Here is a 23,137-nt window from a genome sequence, read left to right as displayed (position 1 = left end):
GTAGCATGGCTAAGTCCAGGTAGGGCTCTCCATGAATCATTATAAAAACAGATAAATAATTACCCATTAGGATTATCAATCACAGTTCACACGCTGTCTGCAAAGTCGCTTGCATTGATGTTTGCTTTGGGGCAGGAACAGGGGAAAGATTAAAGAGGGTGTCCAGGGGTAAAAGGTAGCGATTCTCCTCCACTGGGCTACCATCAGGCACCTACAGGGCTACGGAGTGCAGAGAAGCCAGGGGAGGGGAGGCACACCTGGCAACTTCAGCCCTGGGGGAGCACGGCACTGCCCAAATGGTCCACTGTATTGGGAATCTGGTGATAGGATCTTCTGCCACTGTTTCTCACTTGGCCAGTGAGTAATGATGAGATATTTATGATTAAGTTTTGGAGTCCATATTCAAAAGGTCATGGAGAAGAGACCCCAGAGATCACAATGACAGAAGTGTAAAAAATACAAAGTTTTAAGAAGCAAATTGCCACCATTGTCCATAAAAATATTTTCAGAAAAACCAAACTGTGGTATCATCCGATTCAGAGGCACCCTAGGACCTCCACAAGCCTGTCATCTCCTAACTTCCCGTCAACCCCTGGTGCGTCTACCAGCTGGAGATGTAGGTCGGGCTCCCCTAAGATGCGAGCTGTTTTGGCAACTCCTGCCGTGGACGAGCCTGCAGCTCCCCCACTTGGCAGTTTTCGTGACGCTCCAGGAGCCTGCTGGGCACACTGCCCTGCTAGGACAGGGCCCCAGGCGTGCCTGCATCTGGCAGATGGAGCACCAGCAGGAAGGGCCTGGCCGAGTGTCCTTCAGGGGAGACTCGGGGCACTGAGGAGGCCCCCAAGCAGGACACGAGGGCGGGTCCTGCCTCACTGCTCCCGGCCGAGCCTTGTCAGCACCTCTGCCAGCTCACCACGTCAGGGTGAGGGGCTCCCAGGTGTCCAGAGACCAGGTCTGATAATGTCACACGAACACCATCTCTGCCTGTGGGCATGTTTAAGTCCGTGTCGAGGTACAGACCCGGGGCACCTGAAGGGACGGGCAGACCCTCTCTTACGTCCATTCAGCAGAGACACTCACAGGAGGACGGGCCACCCAGCCAGAGGAACCCTCCCGGATTCACCTTCTGTACAGTGTGGCCCCAAGATCTCAGGGGCAGAGAGGCTGTTGCCAAACCATGATCCCCAGTGACAGTGACACCCCTGCACCTGTGCCCACGTCCTGGCTGTGGACCTGAAAGGGGTGACCAGAAAGGCGAGAGGCTGGGCAAGTGAACCCCTCGGCGTGGGAGGCCCTTCAAGGAGAAGGGCGAGGCCCCGCCGAGGCCCCAGGGCGTGACAGACGAGGGTGCTTTGTGCTTCCTTCCCGTCCTGCCTCTGCCGGGGGAGCCCGGGCTCTGCCCCAGTGCCGGGACTGCCTCACCTGGGGGATGCGGGAGCCCGTGGGCGTGGGTGGGATCTCCTTTTGATGCCAGGGGACTATTTTTGAGGACAGGAGGCATCCCAACCCTGGCCCCTGTTCACACCATCAGCCTCACACTCCTCAGGCCAGGCGTGCTGCCCTGCTGGCCGCGGGCACGCTGGGCGGGCACCGAAACCTGCTGGAGGGACGCTCCGAGGGGCACGTTGAGAGGCCACAGGAGGAGGAGCGGCGGCTGAGGAAGACAGAAGGAGAAAGGGGAAAAGAGAGGACGGCCGGAGGCAGACTCGGAGGGAGGACAGCCTGGGCCTCAGCCTCCTCCTGCCGGGGTTCTTTTTTTTTTCCTTTATTCTCCTTTGTTTGTTTGCTTGCTTGTTTTTGTGGTGCTGAGGATCCAACCCAGGGCCCCACACACGCTGGCCAAGCCCTCGCCACTGAGCCCCAGCCCAGCCCCATGGAAGCCTGGATCTTGGTCCGTGGTCCCCCCTCACCAGGCTTCACGTCCACACTGCCACTTACCCACGGCCAGACACAGTCCACAGATGCTGAAGACAAGGCGTCTGTGATGGTGCACTGATATGATTGTTCTGTTGTTGGTTGGTAATCTCTCACTGTGCCTAATTTATAGATAAAACTTAATCCTGGGGGTTCATGGTCCTATATATAGGGTTCTTCTTACGTGCAATGTCAGCCACCCTCTGGGGGTCTCAGAATGTACCCCCCAGGACAGGGGGTGCCACGGTACATGCTGAATCGAGCTTGCAAAGGTGAAATCCAACTGCTGTAGGGGTGTGGGGCCTCTTTCTTCCCTGCTCCCAGGGAGTTTCCCAAGGAGGGACAGCCCCAAATGCAGGCACCAGAGGCTGCTGGGTGGCGGAGGGGGGTTATCTGTGATGCCAAGGGCTGGAGGGACCATGACTGCAGTGTTAGAGCAGCGGGCATCCCAGAGAGCAGCGGGGAGAGGGGGCAGCAAACTGAGAGCCACGAGCACACAAGTTGTGTGCATCCACCTGGGGTGCTGCCCTTCGTGCCCATGTTCCCTCCCTCCCTGCCCTTAGAGGGCTGCACGGACCCCTGTGTGTGGCTGCCATGACCTTGCCCAGCCTGCTCTCTGTCCTAGAGGTGAGAATGAGTCCAGTTTGAAAGCCCAGGTGTAAGCCACTGCTGCCCTTGGAAAGTGAACATTTCAGGCACATCATCTGGACAATACGCCAGGAGCCGGGAGCTAAGGCAGCACCTGTCCCCACTCCTGGTCCCGCTCACCCTGACTTGGGGCCCAACCTCCCAAGGGCTGCCTCCCCCCAGCAGCTTCTCAGCAGAGTCTGGGCCTGAGCAATGGATTTCCTGCAGCACTAGAGCAGCCAGCAGGGACGTCCTCTGCTGGAATGTCCCTGGGTCCTGGGGGTGGAGACCCTGCAGTGGTGCAGAGGACCGAGGGCAGGACCAAGGGGCAGGACAGCTGGGCAAGCCCAAATGGGCTGCTGCGTGTAGGACCATCGCTCCAAGCCTGGAGCTGGTCTGGCACACTTTGGGGTGGGGGTCCCGTGAACCCAGCAGGAGATGTGGGCGAGGATTCTTGGAGGACAGTAGGGAATCTCACACCCGGAACAGTCCACGTAGAACCTGTCCAAGGGGGAAAGGGGACCACAGCAGAGGTGTCATCAGGAAATGAACAGAGCTCTCTCCAGGGGGCAAGGAGATTCCAAATACAACCTCAGCCTCAATTCACTTGGCAAAACCCAACCAATCACTTGAAACATTTGACACTGAATGCAAGTAAAAAGTTTTATACAAAATATTTTATTAGCAGTCTTTATTCCTTAAAATTATCTGACTTTCTCTTCATACACTCTACACCTCCCTCTGCCCACTGGGTTTTGTTTGACGTCTTGTCCCGACTTAGCTGGCGTCAGACAGAAGCCTTGGCAGGTCAGGACCACACTCTCCCCATCTGCAGCAGGCACGAGAGGAGAGAAAGCTCTCTTTCCTTTTGGGGTGAAGGCAGTGAGGGCTCAGAGACCACCTTGCTACTGAGATGAAGAATGCCACAGAATAACACTAGCAGACACGCACCTGGAGCAGGTCTGCACGCCAGCACGTTCCCGTGCACACATGTGCACGGATGTCTGTAGACACACACAGCCACATCAGCCCCGTCGAGCCCCAGTCCCTGCAGGGGGGCTGTGCTGGGACCAGGCAAGGGCAGGGTGGTCCCTCTCCACTGAGACAAGCTGACAGCAGCCCCAGGCCGGCCAGCAACGCCCAAATGGCACTGGATATAAGGCCCTCAAAGGAGAGAGAGGCAGACCTCCCTCACCTCAGCCATCTGCTTGGCAAGACGCGTAACTGACCGAGTATCTGCTGATGTACTGTTGCACTTATACTTGCCGAAGCGACTCCGGTACATTTGCATGTGACGAACAGGAGGCAGCAGAGCAAAGTAAAAAGCAGGGACATGGGGTCGGCCCGAGGTTCCAGCCCCCTCTGCTCTTCCTAGCTCCGGGGCCGCAGCACAGCCTGGCCTCTCCAGCCTCAGCTTTCCTCACCTGCAAGGGGGCGGAGCCTCCAGGCACAGCCAGGGGTGGCCTGGAGCTCCCTCGGCCGGGCCCAGGACAGCACCAGGCCGTGGCTGGATCAGGGGAGATTTGATGCAGGAGCAAAGGAACAGAGGGGCCCGCAGGGCGGCTGGCTCAGCACATGGCACCCTGGGCTCTGCCCTCTGACACCCACGAAGGTGGCTGCTACCTCGTGGACACTGACCACGCCTGACCTCCAGTGGGGAAAACGACCCTCTGTGGGCTCGACATGAGTTTTCACCTAAAACCCTCATGGTGGCTGCCCTGGTCCTGAAGGTGCCCCCAGGTGGCGGGGTCATATTCGAGCCCCAGCTCTGTCAGGTGCTCCAGGGCTGCTCCCCTCCCTGGGGACAGGCCTGCCCACTCAAAGGAACTTGAGAGGGGCTTAACTGTCTGCTGATGTCCAGCAGAGTAGAAGTGGAGAAGTGGGGGCTGTGGACTCTCAGACGAGGTGGGGAGCAGGGGAGGGATGTTACAGCCAGAAGTCACCAAAGGCATCAGACGCGGGGCGCTGTCTGGGTCACATCCCGGCACAGGAACGAGCGCTGTCATGCAGCTTGACCGCCATGATTTAGAAACACAGCTGGCTGCTTGGTTGCTGTCCTACCTAGCTCACGGGGGCAGGTATTCACAAAGCATCCGGGAACACAAGGTCAGCAGGGTGACAGGGAGACCCACAGTACCGGACACGCACCTGGAGCAGGTCTGCACACCAGCACGTTCCTGGTGCGCGTATGTCTGTAGATACACAGCCACCCTGGGAGAGGGAGGGCACCGGGAGGGGGCACCGGGAGGGGGTGGAAGGCCTCTGGCCTGCCTGGCTGCCCTCTCAGGACTGCAGGGAAGGGGCCAGCAACACTGTGCTGAGGGATGGGTGCCTTTAAAATAACCCTGTCACAGTTGGCATGTGCCTTCCCTTCCAGCTGCGGACAGCCCGAGATCTGTCCCAGAGATCTGTCCCTTGGAAGGACCCCAATCAGATCCTTATTTATTAAGGGAAAAATAATCTGTCACAGTGGAAATTGGAAATGGGGAAGCAGAATCCCTTCAGAGGGCTTTGGTGCTCTTGGGAAACAGATTCTAAATCTAGAGGAACCTCAGGATCCCTTCTGAACTTGCCGAGGTGTGGCACTGCAGTCTCAGGCTCTGCAAGAAGGGAGCTGTCTTTGGAGCACATGTCCTGTGGCCCTATGGCGCTGCCCCTTGCAGGAAGGCTCCATGAGCGCCGGGGGTGGGGGTGGGGGTGGGGGCTTCTGGGCTGGCCCCGCCTGGGGGTCTCTGAGGCTCTACACAGGGCTTTCGCTTTTCCAGCTCCATTCCCAGGCCTCACCTGTGTGCAACGTCTCACACTTGAAATCAAATGAAGACTTTTATAAAGGCAAAGTTTGACCCTGGTTACAAACTGAATCTAGAAGGCCATATCTGTATAGAACAAGCAAACTTAAAACTACACTTTACTTGCATTTCAATTGGATTTACTAAAAAAGATCAAGGAGTGAAAAAAATAAAAAGACTCTCTAAGCATTTTCCAACCAGATGCACGTGGAAGTAAAATCCAGACACGTTCCATTCTCTACCAGCAGGGAACGAAAGCTTTGGGGCCACGAGTGAGGGACCTCAGAACCTTCTGGAGCTGGAAGGGACCTGGCGCATGGTCTGGTGCAATTATTTACAGGCGAGGACACTGGCTCAGAGAGGTTAGCGACCTGCCCACGCAAAACACAGCCTTCACAGGAGAGGGCTCTAGCACAGATGTTCTGGAAAAAGAAGGGTCTCACGGCACCGCCCCCTCTGGTCCAGCTGCTCCCCTCACCAGCTGCTCCAGCTGACTCATCTCCCCAGGCCACAGCTGCAACTGCCCTAAGCTCAGCCTCCCAGGTTCTGCGGAGGTAGATGGTGTGGGAGAGGAACCAGGAGGAGACCTCTTTAGAAATCAACAGGGGTTATCTTCTACACAATATTTTTTTCTTTTTTAGGAAAAATGAAGGTGGTCAGAAAGTTAGGAAGAAACGATCTAGTCTGCTTAAAATAAGAAGCACATGGGAATGAAAAGGGCTTGCAAGAGGTGGCCACCTGGTCCTACAGCTGTGGTCAGCTGGGCAGTGCTGCCTGGGGAGTGGGGTGGTGTGGAGCCACTCCTCCTGCAGTGGCACCTGCACCTTTCACGGGCTCCCCCTGCAGCCGACCCACTCTGGCATCAGGCTGAACCCCGGTACCTCTACACAGAGCGTGGAATTTACCCTGGGTAAGTCCTCAGCAAGTGCTAAAAAGATACAGTTTCTTAAAATGAATGCAATTTATCAACTTTTGGCTGGAAAAGTGACTCTGATGGAGAAGAGATAAACCTCAGGAAGATGACCTTAGAAACCGCAGTCCTAATGTGGGGTCCTGCCCTCGCACTTCCTGCCCCAGGACATCCAGCTCCCAGGCAACCTTCAGGGAGGACAAGCGTCACCGGGCCTCAGGAAGAGCCTTTCCACGGGAGCCCCTCGTCACCAGCTGTGGCGGTTTTAAATCCTGTGTGTAAAAAACAAACCTTTCTACATCTTCCTAGTTACAGCTAGAAAAGGTGATGGAGAGAAGAACCGACCCAGCCGGGCGGAGGAGCAATCTCAGAGCCCTCCAGCCCGCATGGTCTCCAGTCTCGTCTCGGGCGCAGGCCGCGCGGCGACTCAGGGCCCTTGGCCACATGTCTCGTTTGCTCCTTGCAGCCATCCGGGGCTTTTACCTCTCTGCCTGGATCTTGTACCGCAGGACAAAATAGGCGATGAGGCGCAGGGAGATGAAGAAAACCCCAAGGACGATGAAGTCCAGGTACAGCTTGGCGTTCTCCACGTCCAGCTCGCGCAAGATGGCCTCCGACTTCTGGAAGTGGCAGGTCTCGTCGATGTCGCAGTGCAGGTCCTCTCGGTCCAGCCCGTAGATGGAGAGGATGACGCCCTCGAAGCCATACCTGGGGAGGAAAGCGCCGGCATGGGGCCGCCCGCCTGCTCAGCCACTCCCAGGCCAGTCTGCTGCCGGACGCCCCGCAGGCCTCCAGACCCCCACAGCTTTCTTTCCGGAAGCTTCTGAGCTTCTCAACAGTGCCATGAGCTGAGTCCAAGAAACAGCCCCACTAGGCTTCTTCCCAATTTTGTTTCCTCCAGCAAAACGCAACGGGATGAGCAGATGCACCCACTTAGTGGTTAATGAGCTGACGGACACTGGATTCCTTCCAATACTGCGCACCTTTTAATGGTTAGATGTGACCGGGGGCTGGGCACCCTGGCCTGGACATACAAGCACTTGGATAAAACGCTGTGTACCCTCTGTGGCTCTGTGCCCGCCTCACCCAGCCAGAACAAAAACACTCATTTTCAGAATACAGACCAGGCCTCTGGTTTGCTCGGCTGCACACACGTGTTTGGGGAAAGCCTTCTGCGGGGCTTTGTGTCGGCTTCCTTCTCCTGAACAACGCACCTGGGTCTGGGCTGACCTTTCAGAAGAGCAGCACTTGTGCCCAGCTCGGACTGTGTGTGTCACCTGGACTGGCTGCAGTGGGGGCGGGTGAAGCTCTAAAGTTGGGCACTGTCCACAGAAGGGCCACATGCCAAGAGCCATTCAGAAACCACGGTCCCTGGGCCTGAGGCTCTTGTGCAGTGACGCTGGGATGTTTGCAAGATGACCTGTTCCCCAGTGGATTTCCTCTTAACATTTACCAGCCACCAGGACCCTGTTGTGACTCTTTCCAAGTAAAATACAGAAGCCGCCCAAGGTGGCTCCCAGACACACCCGAATATGAGGGCACACAGGGGCTTCTCCAGGGTCTGACGTCCCTGCTCTGTGTGTGCATTCGTGTGGGTGCATGTGTGTGCGTGTGCATGCACGTGTGTGTGCAGGTGTTGGTGAGGGTGAGGCATACCCTCACCAAACTAGGAAATGAATGAAAGGCACAGACGCCCCTTCTCTGGGATGCGCTTGGCTGGCAGGCACAAAGTGGCCTCTGTGAACACAAGCTCATTAGCAGTGATGTGACCCTGTCACTTCACATCCTCCCTGCCACTGCCCACGCTACCTGACGTAGGAGATGTAGGACATCCACTGCAGGTACGTCGGGATGGTGTCGAAGCTGACGAAGAACCCTGAGAACAGGAGGACTGGGATGGCCGTCACAGGACCCACGAACGTCGCCACCTGGGGACAAGGCAGGGACACAGGACTTACTGGGGGAAACTGGGGAGTCCTCCTGAGTTCCTGCACAGTGGCCCTGAGGACAGTCATCCTTGGCTAGAAGATGAGCCCCAAAGGGCCAGAGTGGGAGCAGGCCGGCAGCAGAGAGCATGGCCTCAGGGCCGGGGCTGGTCTCCTGCAGGGCCAGGGGCTGGTCTCCTGCAGAGTGGCTTGCCCAGCCCGGCTGAGGAGGGGAGTGGGAGGGAAGCATCCTCCAGCAAGGTGGCCAGTGTTTTCTGGGAAGGCGACCAGCGTGCCTGAGGGGGGCAGGCCTGCACCATCCCTGGAGCTGACCCCTGGGTGGTATCTCTGTCTCTGGGGACCCTCTTTGGGACACCTCAGTCTCTAAGCCAGGCTGATGCCAGGTCCCCTGCAGGTCCCACTAGAAGACACCCTCCTCAGGGGGCAGCTGAGGACAGTGCCTGCTCACCAGGTCCTGAGGGCAGGGCTCCAGCCTCTCCCAGGTATGGCACGCCTAGGGCTGTCACCACCTGGGTGACAGCAGCACAGCACAGTGGCTTGACTTACAGTCCACTCACAATCCACCGGGGGCAAGTATGCGTGCAAGTGTGGTGTGACAAGTATGTGTGGGTATGTGTGGTGTGTGCAAGGTGTGTGTGTGTGGGGGGGTGTGGTATATGGTGTATATGTGCATGTGTGTTGTGCTGTGTGTGGTGCAAGGTGTATTTGGTTGTGTGGTATGAGGTATGTATATTTATAGTGTGGTACGTGTGCTGTGTGTCATGTGTAGTGTGTGTATGTGCAGCATGTGGTATGAGTGGTATATGCACCTGTGGCATGTGTGTGTGTTGTGTTATATATGTGTATATCTGTGGTATGTGTAGAGCATGTATCTATGGTGTGTGTAGTGTATGTGGATACGTGGTGTGTGTAGTATACGTATCTGAGGTGTGGTGTGTATACATGGTGTGTATAGTGTATGTGTATCTGTGGTTGTGTGTGTGTGTGGTGTGTGTGTGCATTTGTGATATGTGTGTGGTGTGTGTAGTGTATGTGGATACGTGGTGTGTGTAGTATATGTATCTGTGGTGTGGTGTGTGTGTGGTGTGTATACATGGTGTGTATAGTGTATGTGTATCTGTGGTGTGTGTATGTGTGTGTGATGTGTGTGTGCATTTGTGGTGTGTGTGTGGTGTGTGTAGTGTATATGGATACGTGTGTATATGTATATATGTGTGTATACGTGGTGTGTATAGTGTATGTATACTGTGGTGTGTGTAGTATATGTATCTGTGGTGTGTGTGTGCATTTGTGGTGTGTGGTGTGTATCTGTGATGTGTGTAGTGTATGTGCATATGTATTGTGTATAGTATATGTGAGTGTATCTGCGGTGTGTGTAGTGTATGTGTATTTCTGGTGTGTATGGTGTGTATCTGGTGTGTGTGTATGTGTGCATTTGCAGTATGTGTGGCGTGTGTGTGGTCTTTATCTGTGGTGTGTGTGTGATATGTATATCTGTGGTGTGCATGGTGTATGTGTGATGTGAGTGTATCTGTGGGGTGTGTGTATCTGGTGTGTTTACTGTATGTGTGTATCTATGGTGTGTATCTGTGGTATATATGGTGTGTATCTAAGGTGTGTGTGTGTGCAACATGTGTGTATCTGTGGTGTGTGTGTATATTGTGTGTGTACTGTATGTGTGTATACTGTATGTGTGTATCTATGGTGTGTATCTGTGGTGTGTGTGTGTGGTGTGACATGTGTGTGTATCTGTGGTATGTGGGTGATGTGTTGTGTATCTATGGTGTGTGTGACATGTGTGTGTATCTGTGGTGTGTGTACTCTATGTGTGTTATCTATGGCGTGTATCTGTGGTGTATGTGTGTGACATGTGTGTTATCTGCACTGTGTGTGTGTGACGACTGTGTGTATCTGTGGTGGGTGTACTCTATGTGTGTTATCTGTGGCGTGTATCTGTGGTGTGTGTGTGTGTGACATGTGTTATCTATGCTGTGTGTGTGTGACGTGTGTGTGTGCCTGCAGTGTGTGTGTGTGTGTGTGTGTGTGTGTGGTGGGTGTCAGGGGGCATCCTGACCCAGGTGGCCTGGCGGGTGCGTGCAGGGCTGTGGGTGGAGCTGCCCTGGGTGTGGCCGGCCCTGGAGCAGGACACTGTGGTCCAAGGGCCGGCAGCAGGGCTGCGCGGGATCCTGAGGCAGGCTGCCTGGAGGGCGAGAGGCAGCAGGAGGCCTGGGCAGCTTGCTGGGCAGCAGGTGAACTGGATAGAAAATGCTCCTGAGGTGCGGGAGGCGCCCAGCTGGCGTGAGTGGGAGCCGTGGGGAGGTGCAGTGTCCCCAGAGGGCGGGAGGGGAAGCCAGGCCTCTGGGGGCTGGGCCAGCGTGGCAGGCTCAGAGTGTGCCCTCAGCGCTCAGGGCCATTTAGAGGAGGGGGTACAGGTGTCCCTGTGGCCTGGCTGGGGCGGGCGCCTAGCACCTTCTCTGCAGTGTCATCTTTCACCCTTGTCACAACGCCACGAGGCGGACACCACCGCTATCCCACCCACAGGCGAGGAGACAAAGGCCCCAGAGGCTAAGCCGCTGCTGGCGGTGGACAATCCAGGAACTGTCCGGGACCTCAGGGCCTCTCATTCCCAAGGATAGGACTGGCCCGAGACCCTGAGCCGGAGGTGTGGTTTGGCAGGTCCAGGGGGGTGGAACCAGGCTTCTTGAGACAACAGGGATGGGGCGGGGTGGGGAGCAGGTGCATGTAAAGGGGGGTGTCCCAGGGATGACTGAGTAGCGCAGACCCAACCACGCTGCAGGGACTGGGGGCGTGGCCTGGAGCCAGCTGTGTGACCCCCAACAAGTCCCTTTGCCTTTCTGGGCCTTAGTCTCCCCACCCGTAAAATGGTGTGTTTGGGACTAAGTGAGCTAAGGTCTAGCAACAGTGGAGAGGCATGGCAGCATGCAGCAGGCGCTCCATAAGTGCCCATGCTGTAGCCACTGTCTGCTGTCAGTGCACCTCTCCTGGCCACCCAGGACAATGCCTTCCTCCCCTTGGGACCAACCTGGTCAGGGCAGAATTCAGAGGAAGGTCTCAGGGAGGGTGGGAGCCCCACCCGGGCAGCGGGGCCAGGCAGGCTGGTGGAGGGAGCCCACCCGCAGCGCTGCTCTGCAGGTACCTGCAGGGACGTGGAGGCCGCTCCGATCAGCAGGCCTAGAGACTGAGCCACGAGGGAGGTCATGGTGCCCAGGGCAGCAAAGAGGACGAAGCGCACAGCGTCCGACGGCTGCGAGGTCATCCAGTACACGATGCTGCAGTAGGCCACGGGGAACATGACCTGGGGACAACAGAGCCCGTCAGCCCTGGACAGCCCCACCTGCTTCCAGACCTCCCACCCCCGGCCCTGCCTCCAAAGGACAGCCCGCGGACACACCTGGAAGGGGACGTCGGCCATGGTCTTGGCCAGGTAGTAGGCCTTCAGGCTGTACCAGTAGTTCAGGTGTTCCCGAAGGAAGACGCCCATCTCCAGGGGAACTAGGGGACCACGCAGAAGAGAGGGTCACACGGCAGTCCCCACAGCACCTCGGGCTGAGCCACGGGCGCTCAGCACAGCACCTGCCTGCACCCGGCCTCTCCAGGCTCAGCACAAGATGAAGGGCTTGGCAGCCTGGGGAAATCGCCAGCCCTCCCCGAGCCACAGTTGTGGTGAACAGGGCGGTGAGGAAGACCCCGCCTAGCTCTTGCTCCCGCCACCACCTGGGGCCCACTCAGGCTGCCCATCCCGTGGGCTGAGGGCACACTGCTCTTGGAGACTCAGGGCAGCTCAGGCAGGACGCCTGTGTATGTGGGTCCTGTGGGGCACCAGCTGTCCACCATGCAGCACAAGATGGTCAAGAGCAGGCTAGAATCGCCTGGAATTCCATCCCAAAGCACCTGTCCATCCCAAAGCACGCGTCCCAGGCCATGCCCACACTGAACTGCACGTGCTTACGTAGCTGAATGTGAGGGCTCCGGATTAGTAAACCCTAGGGAAATGTCCCTCCACCTCCGTCTACTGTATCTGACCGTCTTCCATTAGAGATTCGGTCCTTTGGCGTAAACACCGTATTTTGGTGTCTAACAGCAAATACAATAAAACCTGCATCTGTCCACATATAAATGGACTTTGAAGAAACAGGACCCTGTGTTCAGAGAACCCATCTACTGGTCAGGCTGGCCCTGGCCCCCACTGCTGGGTAGGAATCCAGGGACCGGAGGGCGGGGCGAGGGCATCACTCACAGGTCAGAACGGTGGGCATGAGGGCGGCAAACATGAGAAAGAGCATGGAGAAGAAGAGGAAGCCAGAGTTGCTCAACACCTTCTTGGCTTCATTCCCGATGCCCAGGTAGAGCAGGCCAATGAGGAGGCCGATCCCGATGTGGGAGGTGATCCGCAGGTGCGTCAGGACCTGGGCGGACATGGACCTTACCCTGTGCAGGAGCCTGGCTTCTGGGCTGGGGGTCTTACGTGCCATCCCCCCGGCCCCAGGGAAACAAGCCCTCGCCCTTGCCCAAGCCACAGGCGTGTCCCGCGCGGCCAGCTCTGTGGCGTTAGGGAGTGCTGACTACCATATTCACTTCTCCTCGAGGCCAGATAACAGGAAGGGGCCAGGGCAGCGGGGAGAGCAGGCTGGGGATCGGTAGGCCTGCACCGCAGACCACGGGCTGCGCACCTGCCTCTCCCAGCCAGGTGGCCAGCCTGTCCACTTACACGGCTGGTGTTATTAGGGCTCCCACTCACCCGCTCCTTCCCTACCAGGGGCCGCTGACCCACCCAGTGCTCACACCTTGGGCTGCTCTTCTGAAGGGGTGCACTCCCCCTCCACCCTGATGGGGGCTCGGCCACCTGGCCTGTTTGGACCATGAGCACCAGTGACCACTGCTGCCCCCTTGCTTCCCTCTTGCACTGCCCCCTCTGTGAGGCTCCAGGAGGACAGTCCAGATGGGAGCTGTTCCTCCGTCCCCAGCCCCAGCACAAGACAGATGGGGCTGAGCCGCCACCCCCCGTCAGCACCAGGCAGACATGCGCTGGCTCATGTGGACAGGCGTCTTGGGATTGTCGGTCACCACATTGACAGACAGCAGTGACAGATGCAAGTGGCAGGAAAGCCACCTGGAAGCTGGGTCCAGAGAAGGGCCCGCACAGGCCCAGAGGACGCTCTTACCGAGTCCCTCATGATGCTGAGGAAGGTCCTTCTGAAGAGGATGCAGAACTGGGTGAGGCAGCTGGCGGAGAAGCTGTGGCAGCCCTCCATGGAGGCAGAATCCTGGGGACACGGCGGAAAGGGCACTGGTGAGCCCCCAGACCGCCACGTCTCCACGCGAAGCAGGGGTACCCGCGTGCGGGGGGGGGGCACCCTGGGCTCTGGGGCCTGCGTCACCTGTCCCCATCCCGTCAATCCATTTGCCTGCTTTACCTCTTCGGGGGGCCGGTGCCAGAGGAAGGGGTTCACCTCGGCGTCCCCCGCGAGGTCTCTCTTGTAGTCGGAGTCGCACAGGCCCTCCCGCACTGCTCTCACCAGGCGGCCGTTCTGATCGCCGTACTCGCCCGAAGCCACCTCCATGACTGCCGGGACACAGGAGGGGGTTAGACCAGGCCCGGGACAGGTGTGCCACCGCAGGACGGGGACCGCAGGCTCCCTGGGGCCTGTGGGAGGGCTAGGCAGTATCCCAGCAGTCCCGGAGACGCCCCTGGTGACGGCAGTGTCGGAGGCCACATCGTTCACCAGTCGGCACCCGGCCCTCAAAGCCCCAGCATGGCTGTAGGACGTCGGCAGGTGGACAGCAGGGTCAGGGGGCCTGGAAAGCCCGGCTAGGGCCTTACTCCCCCAGCTCACTGAACGCCTGCCCAGCCACACCCTGCAGGCGGCAGGCTCCTCTGCAAAGAGCTCACCTGGGCCGTGTACCAAGCCCACGGAGTCCCAGGAGACCACGGAGGAGGAACGCCCACCACCGCATGGTGTGCTGGGTGCCCGAGGCCATGGGACAGCCACCCGTACCCTCAGGTCCTGGTGCGGTGTCACCCCAGCCTCCCTCCCCCAGCGTCCAGGCTTGCTTGGTCGAGCCCCCTTCTGCCCCAGCCTCCTCTGCTCACCCCACTCCTGGGCAGAGGCCTCGGCACTCTCCAACCCTCTGCTCCCCAACTTCCTCCCTGTGCCCTGCCCTGGTTCCCACTGGACACCATCCCGCCTGATGCCCAAAGCTCCCTGTCCCCGGAAGTCTGCTCTCTTCCTAGGCTGGAAGCTGGGTGCCAAGCACTCCCACATAAAACCCTGCGTCAGGCCATGCTGGGTTGCCAGGCAAGGTCTCCAAGCTCCAGCTGTCCCTCACCCACCCGGGGCCACAGCCCTGGACTGCCCTCTCAGCAGAGCACCCTGAGGGAGCACCTTGTCTCCCAGGGCCTCTGCACCCTCCCGGGGGCCCATTTCTTCTCCTCCGTCGCCCTTCCTCTGCAAGCTCACCTCCATGCAGGCTTTGGGTCTCACCTCCCCTCCCCTGCCCACCTGTCCCTTCTCTCCCGTGGAACTCTCGTTCATAAACTATGGACTATAAACTGGTTCCACCACGGCTTCTAAAAATGCTCAAGCCTTCCCTCTGATCAGAGCTGTCCCTCACCTCTCGCTTCCTCCCAGTGTCCCTGTCTCCCTGTCTCTCCCCTCCCGCGCCATCGCAGCCTGCCCCTCGGGAGTGAGAAGCATTCCCAGGAGCAGTGCTTGCTAAGCCTAACTTGGAAATAGTGCCACGGCAGTCATGGGATTCCGGGGCGTAAGGCCAGAGATCTAAAGAAATATGACTGAGAGAGAGGCTGAGGCGGGAAGACCAGGGGGGATGTCCACCTGGAGCCTCAGTGTGACCTGGGGAAGGGTCTTCGCAGGGGGTCAGTCATGGATTTGAGAGGAGTTTATCCTGGATGTAGGGTGGGCCCTAACTCCAGGGACCAATGACATCATGAGGTGAGGACACAGAGCTGGCCATCAGATGTGTCCACCGGGAGACGAGGAAACTCCTTTGTTCTCGACAAATTCCACCCAGAGGGCCCTGAGCCACCTGAGGGATAGTCGAGCAATTCCTCAGATCAATGTGAAGCCCCTCCTCCCATCTGGTCTGGGCGCCACTCACCAAAATCTGCTGGGTTGTGGTAGGTAGGGCAGCTCAGGCCCAAACCCCTCAAGTACGGCACCAGGTTGGAGACCTTCCCCCGGTACACACATTGTCCTTGACTGAGGACGTAAAGCTGTGGACGGTGAGGAAAGAGAAGGCATCCATTGGCCTTGATGACCACAGCGGCAGAGGCTTCCCGTCAGCCAGTCAGCAGACACCCAGGACTCATGGGAGGGAGTGTGCGACCTGCCTCAACCTGGCTGGGAGGCCGGGGTGGGGGTCTGGGGCAGGGGTCCAGGGTGGGGGCTAGGAGGGGCCCAGGCAGTAGCTGGAAGGGGTCCAGGAGGGTGCTGGGAACGCATACCTGGTCGAAGAGCTCAAAGAGCTTGGCGCTGGGCTGGTGGATGGTGCAGACGATGGACCGGCCTCCCTGGGCCAGCCCCTTCATCAGGGACACCACCTGGAAGCAGGAGGCACTGTCCAGGCCGCTGCAAGTCAAGGGTACCATAAGACACTGGGAAGCAGGGACAGCCCGCTGCCCCAGGTCCTGGAGGGGCTGGGAAGCCGCTGCCATGGAGGCACGGGCCAGAGCTGCCCCTGCAGGTCCTCAAGGTCAGGCTCTGCTCCGCCGCAGAGCTGCAGAGTGGGGCCACAGCAGAGTGTCCTGCGTGCTACTAGGGGACCAGCAAGTCTTGCTGAGGAACCTGGGTGGGGGACAGGGGGTCCCCACCCGTCTTGGGAGGGGGACTGCAGAAGTGTAGTTCCGAGAAGCATTCTGGGTAGCAGTTGCCATCCCCTGCCCCTGGGCCCACTGGGGGCAGCACTGGGGATGGGTGTCGGCCACAGAGGGGTGGCTGTGGGGCACCTGGGCCGGGGTACACTCTGTCAGGTGCTTCACTGAACACAGGGGGTCTTCCATGGGCTCACCATGGGCTCTTTTCCAGAAGGTTCTGGGGTGACCTCTCTTCTCCTTCCCCTTCTCAGTGCCCCAGCCCTATGCACTCCTGCTCCTGTCCCTGCACTCCTCAGGACAGGGCAAGGGCAAGGAGTGTGTGCCCGGCAGCCCCTCGAAGCTCGCTCTCCCAGGACAGGCAGCCTCCTGGAGGAGAGCTGAAGGCTTCTTTGCTTCGCTTTTTCTCAAACACCTTTAGGGAGCTGCCTTAGGTACCACCCGCTGAGGGCGGGCACGGGGCTGGGCTGAGCGGACATGGTAGATGTGCCCTTCCCTGCAGACAGCCCAGGCTGCTATCAGGACCTGCTGGCCTTTGGAGAGGGGAGCGAGCAGGCAGGAAGGAGGTGACATAAAATCTGGTTCAAGAGCAGCCCACCTGAACCCTGAGGCTCATTCTTCTGGGGACACTTGAATATGATGTGACTAGGAAGAGGCGGCCCAACTCATTGCCTATGGCTCCAGAGCCAGCATCTCCCCACAGCCTCAAACCTAAGGGGGCATCCCCAGGACTGGTGTCAGGGCTCACTGGCATGGAGTCGGCAAGCCACTCACGGTGGGCTTCCTCCCTGTGGGCTCCTCTGAGCCGCTGAAGAGCTAATGCAGTGGCTTCCAGGACACCCGGAGGGCCTGGCCAGGGTGGCTGTGCACAGGGAACTCCGTGTCACGGGAGAGACGGGCACGTTTCCCTCAGACCGGCTCCCACCATCAATGCACGGCACAGGGCCGAGCACATGTGTGTCTGAGCAGTGGACAGTGAAGCAGCCGCTCCGTCAAGCGCTCAGAGTCCCTGCTGCGCCCAGGCAGGAGGGACGGGCAGGGTCCCTGTAAGAGCAGGCTGGCTCTGGCTTACCTGGTGGGCTCATCAAAGAACATGACTGGAGGGTTGTTGACCAGCTCCAGTGCGATGGCCAGGCGCTTCCGCTGGCCGCCCGATAGGCTCCCCGTCCGGGTGTTGGCGCAAGACAGCAAGCCAAGTGCCGTCAGGATCTCCTTGACCTGGGGAAGGTAGAACCAAGGCCCCCTTAGGAGCTGCCCTCCTGGTCTCTCTGCTCACCGGGGCCCACGTGCAAAGCCTGCCTGCTGCCCACTCTGCTGGACACATCAGCAGTCCACCCAGGGACCTGCAAACCGGAGCCACCCAAGTGAGCAGCACCTCCAAGTTCATGGACAGTGCTGACTTTGGCCAGGGAGGCCGTGCTGCCCAGAGGCTGAGACGTGGAGAGGGCCTGAGTCCTCACTTCACTCAGCCTTCAGCAGGTGACCCCAACACCTCCAATTCCAGGCCCAGCCCAGAGCCTGACACAGAGAAGTCATCTGATAAATATTTGGTCAGCTGAGGGATTGACAGACATAAAAGTGGATGGATGATCAGGCTGCTGACCAGCACAAAGAGTCACTGTGACCAGTAAATCAAACTACTGCAAAGTCCACGGTGTAGCACTTGGCACACGAGGCCTGCTGCCCACGGCCAGCCACCAAGTGGGTGCCCTGCTTATCACTCACACAAAGCTTTCGAGTACAGCCCTGCGGTCACAAACTGCAGGGCCCCTCAGGAAACCTGTTCTGCATGCGTCAGTGGAAAACAGCCTCTAATGGCACTGGATACGACCAGAGCTCCTGTCCACAGGTCCTGGCCCCAGGAACGTGGCTGGGCACTAAGACAGAAACTGTGCACAGAGCCCTTTGTCAGCCCAGGATGGGCCACCTCAAGGTGACTCAGGAGGTCAGCCAGTCTCCAGTGGGCATGGGCTGGTTCCTGCTGTCATGACCAGGTGTACCCTGGTGGCTGCTGAGGCCTAATGGGGGGGCTGCCTTAGAGCTCTCTCCAGAATTTGCCCATCCTTGTCCTCACCCTGGAAGGGCAGCCCTGTACTGGGCCCCTGCAGCCACAGGGAGGGGACCCCAGGCCAGCGGCTTCTTGGGGAGATGAGGTCACCCGAAAGGAGGACTGTACTTTCGAATTATTTATGCACAGTCAGTGCAAAGTGGAGCTTTGGTGACAAAGAACCAGGGCATTGCTACTGGGCAGGTTCCAATCCTGCTCTGCCTCTCCTGGTGGGGGCCTGTCCTTCTGCCACCCACCTCACCTCCACCCCGAGGCCCAGCCCTTGTCTGCAATGTGGGGCTACGCATCTGGGCTCACTTGTTTATGCGCATTTGCCTAAACAAGCAAATAAAAATCCCTCAGTGCTTATAACTCAGCTCCCCTGGGGGCCTTGGTGACTGGAGGCTTGGCAGTTGCAGAACTGCCCTCGGAGACCTCTCTTGCAGAAGCAGCCTGGCCAGAGGGATGGCCAGGGCCGAGGCACCCTTGCTGGGAAAGGAAGGCTGTGAATAACACATTCCGCTACCTGCTAGAACATTCCATCCCATTGTGTTTTTACAAGACAAAAACAACAGCCACCCAAGTACAGAGGGGGTTGGGGGGAAGTGAGTCAGGGTGTGGAGCCAGCTGTGGCTCTGCCCTTGAAGCAGAGCTGCCAGATGTTCTGGGGGCAGGAGGCTGCACCTGGCCAAGAGGACAGGGTCAGCACAGAACTGCCTGGGGTCCTGCAGGGATGGCAGGTGGGCGCCCTCTCCACAGTCGCCCAGCACACAAGGTGCAGGGGTGCCAGGGTCCTCAGGGACAGTCAGTCAGAGGGCTGGGGGCCTTCACTGAGTCACCTGTGCTCTAGAAGCCAGCTGAGACGCACAGGCATCCTTCCCGCCTGCGTCCTAGGCCCGGCCCACAGAGGACACGCATACGTGAGTCCCGTCTTCTGGAGGCCCCGACACGGCTCCTCCCGGGAGGTACCTCCATTCTCACCAAGGTGCCATCTGTCTCTGGTCCCTTCCACTCTGGCAGGCAGAGTGGGTTCCGTGGCCCTCCTGGAGACGCTGACCAGGCCGCCCAGGTGAGGGACAGGAACCTGGACTCATGGTGCAAAGTTTTGTGCCATCAAAGACAGAGCTGGTGCGGAAGGCAGAGGGGCCCAAGGGGCAGGGCTCGCCACGGACCCTCCTGTTGGCTGAGATGTGCACTGCCCACCAACTCCCTGGAGAAGGCCCGCAGAGCCACAACGGGGAAGGCTGCTGGCCTGGGGTCCCCTCAGGAAAGAGGCGAATTCAGCTGACACCATGCCCGTGGCAGTAGTTGGACCTTACATCCCAAGTCAAGGAGGGAAGCTCTGGGTGCTGGGGGAGCAGGCCAGGGTTATCCAGGGCCGAAGGAGCTCCCATGTGCTCAGCTCAGCATCACTGCTTGGCCCTGTTGGCAGCCACCCCCAGGCCCTGGCTGCTCCCCCTCACACCACGACCCTGCACCAGGCCTGTCCTGGGGAGCCCCTCTCCCAGAGGCTCACCCTCGCCTTGTGCCTCCCCCACACCCAGGGTCAGTGGCCATTCCTGCAGCTTCTCTGTGCAGCCTCTGAAGCTTGTCACTGTGCTGGAGACAACTGTCCAAAGCGGCCCATGGGACCCCAGTGAGGCCACTGCATCTAGCAGGTTGACTGCATTTCTGGCCTCTGTGGAAGTAGGGAGGCTGAAGGACGAGGGTGACCAGGTGTGAGAGGTGGTCCTTAGGCCAGTCCTCTGGCCGCTGGATGAGAGGCACTTCTTGACTCTGCAAAAGGAAAGGCCCTGCCTCATGGCGCCTCCGGCTCTTGCCAGTCCTACTCTGGGCCTGCAGCTGATGGCTTTCCTCCTAGAGAGTGGAGAGGGCCAGGAGGCTAGAGCTGGCCTTGGGACAGGCCGTCCTGACACCGGGTTCTCCTCTGTTCTCTCCCTGGAGCCAAGACTTTCCTTCTCCATCTCAGCAGTCACGCGAGTCAGTCCAGTCTGCGTAACAAAGAGCCCCAAACTGGGGCTTAAACAAGGGAAGGAAGGAATCCTCTCAGGTTCTGGAGGCTGGAAGTCCAAATCAAGGAGCTGGCCGGGCTGTCCCTCCTGGGGCCTCTCTCCACGGCTTGCAGATGGGGTCCCCTTGTCCTCCCAGGGTCAGCCTCTGCGTGCGTCTGTATCCTGGTCTCTTCTGAGGACACCAGTCAGTTGGACCAGGGCCACGGATGACCTCACCTTAGTCACCTCTGTAAAGACCCTGTCTCCAAATACACTCAAATTCAGAGGGACAGGTGTCGGGGCTCCAGCGCCTCTGGGGGACTCAGCCCATAACCCTCCTCTTCACTCAGACACATCTGAGGGGAGCATGAGGAGTCTGCTGCCTAAGTCACGCACTCAGAAAAGACCAGAGACCACAGAAGGCTGACCGCTCTCAACCTTCCTGATCAGGTCCCAGCCTGGGCCTCCTGCCTCTGTGGCCCCTCGTTCCCCACGTCTCTGTTCTGGGCTGGACTGGTCCACTTTCTTCCCTTCAATCTCAGAACTGGGCTCCACATGGGACATTCTCCAGAGCAACGAGGCATTGGTTTACTTCTCAGAAGTGGGTTCTTGATCCTGTCCCCACTACCAGTGACTGGGCTGGCCCCAAGAGTCTGAAGGGCTCCGTGGGGAACAGGGAGGAAGAGCCCCAGGCGTGCCCAGTACATTCTTTCCACACCAAGGGGGTTTAACTTGGCTTAGCGTTAACTGTTCTTCCCGACACAAGTGGCAACGGCACTCGTGGAGTTGTGACCAACACGTCCTCAGCGTGTCTGACTGTCCCCATGACTGTCCCAGCTTACACCGAAACAGGAGCAGCCCCTCGTGCCCCTGGTATGGACCCTGCCAATCCTGCTTTCTCGGCTGCTGCCCTGTGGCCCTGAAAGGTGGCAGAAGCCAGAGGCAGCTTATAAAAGTGGGATTTATCTTACACTGAAAATCCGGTGGTCCCAGTGCCAGAGAAGGAGGGGCTTCCCTGACCACGAGAACTGGCCGGTGCCTCCTGGGAGGCCTTCTGGGGCTGTGGCTGGCCCTGTGCACCTGCGTCCTCCCTTGTCCTCGGGGTGGAAGGAAGAAAAGCAAGTGACGGAAGGGAGAGAAAGTCTCGGGCAGGTGGGAACCTGGTTCTCCCTTCCTAAAGGCCGGCCAGCAACACGCAGCACCAAGCTGCTTCTTGCAGTTGTATGGCGAGGGGGGGTGGGGGATGGTTATTTTTAAACCAGTGACTAACGTCTTCATTGTTAGTGTTTTATGAAAAACAGTTTCATGCAAAGTGTACTAAAGGGCACACTGCTGGGTCCAATGTGAAGCTGGCTGCTTCGGGCCCTCAGTGCTGAGCCTGTCACTCCTGGCCGGAGTCCACGCTGCTGCGATGCCCCCCCGCCGCCTGGCTTGGTCTCTGGCTGCTGCAGCCCACGCCGCGCGCTGAGATACCCCCTCCCACACGGGAGCAGAAGCAGCAGGGCAAGTCCAAGGAGGGCCACACCCAAAGCCCCCCGCACGCTGCCAACCGGCCGCCCAGGCTCCCGGCCACACACGGTCCCAAAGCCACACTCACCATCTCCCTTCTGCCTTCATCCTTCTCCTGTAGCTTCAGATGTGCTGACACCTGTGGGGACAAGGACCGTGCTGTGGGTGGCCAGCACCAGGGCGAGCCACACAGGGCCACGTCTCTGGGCCACCTGATGGCCACAGGAGATCCCGGAGGCCCCGGCTTCCACGTCCCTTAGCTTTGGCAGGGGAGCAGAGGGAGTCTGGGGGCTCTGGTGTCCCAGGTAGATTCCCTGCGGTACCCGTGAGAAAGCTGGGTGTGGGCGACAGAGAAGGGAACCCAGGCAGCAGGCCTGAAGATGGGCTGCAGGGACCCGTGGTGGGTTTAGGAATTCCAAGGCACCTTTCATCAGCCAAGGCTTGGAATGATCCATGGGGGAGTCACACCCCAGGAATTGGCACGAGCCACTCAACCGATGCCCCTCTGGCTGTTGTGCACTTAGATCCTGTTACCAGCCCAGCACAGGGCCCTCGGCCACCGGATGAAGTCCTGTGCGGGAACTGCCATGCCCAGCGTCAGCCACCCCCCGTCTGGGGCAAACTGGGGGCCTGGTCTCCTCCAGGGCACAATGGTGAGGGACAGCCTGCCCACCTCATTAGCTGGCAAAGTCCCTGAAGGGGCCAAACAAACGAGAGACTGAGAGACAGGAGAGGCCACAGCCCAGAGAGGGACAGGGCCAGGCCTATGTCACCTCACAGGGCCAGCTGCCTGCCTTGTGACACCAAGTGTCACTTCTGTCTGCTGGTGGTTGTGAGGGACAGAAACAGCAGGTTTCTGTCATGTCATCACAGCCATGTCTGAGAGGGGACCGGCAACAGTGGCCAACACGCTCTTGTCCGAGCTGGACCCTGAGTGGGGAGGGCCACAGCCCCGAGTTAGGAGCTCCTCAAAGGGGCACAACACTCCCCAAACAGAAGCTCTCGGAATTTAGCTCTGAAAATACATGTTCTTTCACGGCAGAGCCTGGGGACAAGACTGGGGGGAGACACAGAAGTCACCAGTCGCATCTGCAGAGGGAAGACCCCGTCCTCCTGCCTGCCAGTCCCTCCGCGACACGCTGAGGGCTGGGGGCCTAGGGTCCAGGCAGGATGCAGGGAGGGCTGGGGTGGGTAGAGATGGTATCACCAAAGACTGAGCGAGCAGCAGCTAGGAGGCTCTTCACCCCAGGCTGCGTGTCCTGGTCCCTCTGCAAACTCCTAGGTCCTCTGTGCCCAGGAGCGAGCATGCTGGCCCAGCCGGACATGCAGGGCTCCCCAGCCCAGGCCACGCCCCTTGCCCACAGACACTCAGTGCCGGCAAGACGAATGAGAACAGCCCTGCCGTGTCCCCCGCTTTCCTCCCAAAGCAGCCGGGGAGCAGGGGGGGAATCTGAAATCTTAGCCTGCCCCTCTCTGCTGAGTTAGGAACCCTTTGAAATCACAGGTGACACCGTGGGGCTGCCACTCACTGACGCCCCTGGAGGAGGCTCCGCCC

The 23,137-nt window shown here is 58.9% G+C and overlaps 1 protein-coding gene across 1 annotated transcript in view; it reads right to left on the bottom strand.

The window, feature by feature from the left end:
- Positions 1-3,199: 3,199 nt before the first annotated feature.
- The window catches only part of Abcg1 (ATP binding cassette subfamily G member 1), a 60,131-nt gene continuing 40,193 nt past the window's right edge, over positions 3,200-23,137 (bottom strand). Inside the window, exons 5-15 of the mRNA XM_046438932.2 lie at positions 21,671-21,721; positions 17,108-17,253; positions 15,670-15,793; positions 15,324-15,438; positions 13,622-13,770; positions 13,370-13,471; positions 12,445-12,613; positions 11,599-11,699; positions 11,344-11,502; positions 8,050-8,168; positions 3,200-6,948 (exon numbers count right to left, since the gene is read on the bottom strand). Of these exons, the coding sequence (XP_046294888.1) occupies positions 6,720-6,948; positions 8,050-8,168; positions 11,344-11,502; positions 11,599-11,699; positions 12,445-12,613; positions 13,370-13,471; positions 13,622-13,770; positions 15,324-15,438; positions 15,670-15,793; positions 17,108-17,253; positions 21,671-21,721 (1,464 nt within the window). The 3' untranslated portion in view covers positions 3,200-6,719. The remainder of the gene's footprint in view (positions 6,949-8,049; positions 8,169-11,343; positions 11,503-11,598; positions 11,700-12,444; positions 12,614-13,369; positions 13,472-13,621; positions 13,771-15,323; positions 15,439-15,669; positions 15,794-17,107; positions 17,254-21,670; positions 21,722-23,137) is intronic.

The sequence above is a fragment of the Marmota monax genome, unplaced genomic scaffold (assembly GCF_021218885.2).
Source record: "Marmota monax isolate L192 unplaced genomic scaffold, Marmota_monax_Labrador192_F-V1.1 WCK01_AAM20220418_F8-fsc00125, whole genome shotgun sequence".
Classification (NCBI taxonomy): Eukaryota; Metazoa; Chordata; class Mammalia; order Rodentia; family Sciuridae; genus Marmota; species Marmota monax.
This window is presented reverse-complemented; position numbering and strand designations above follow the sequence as displayed.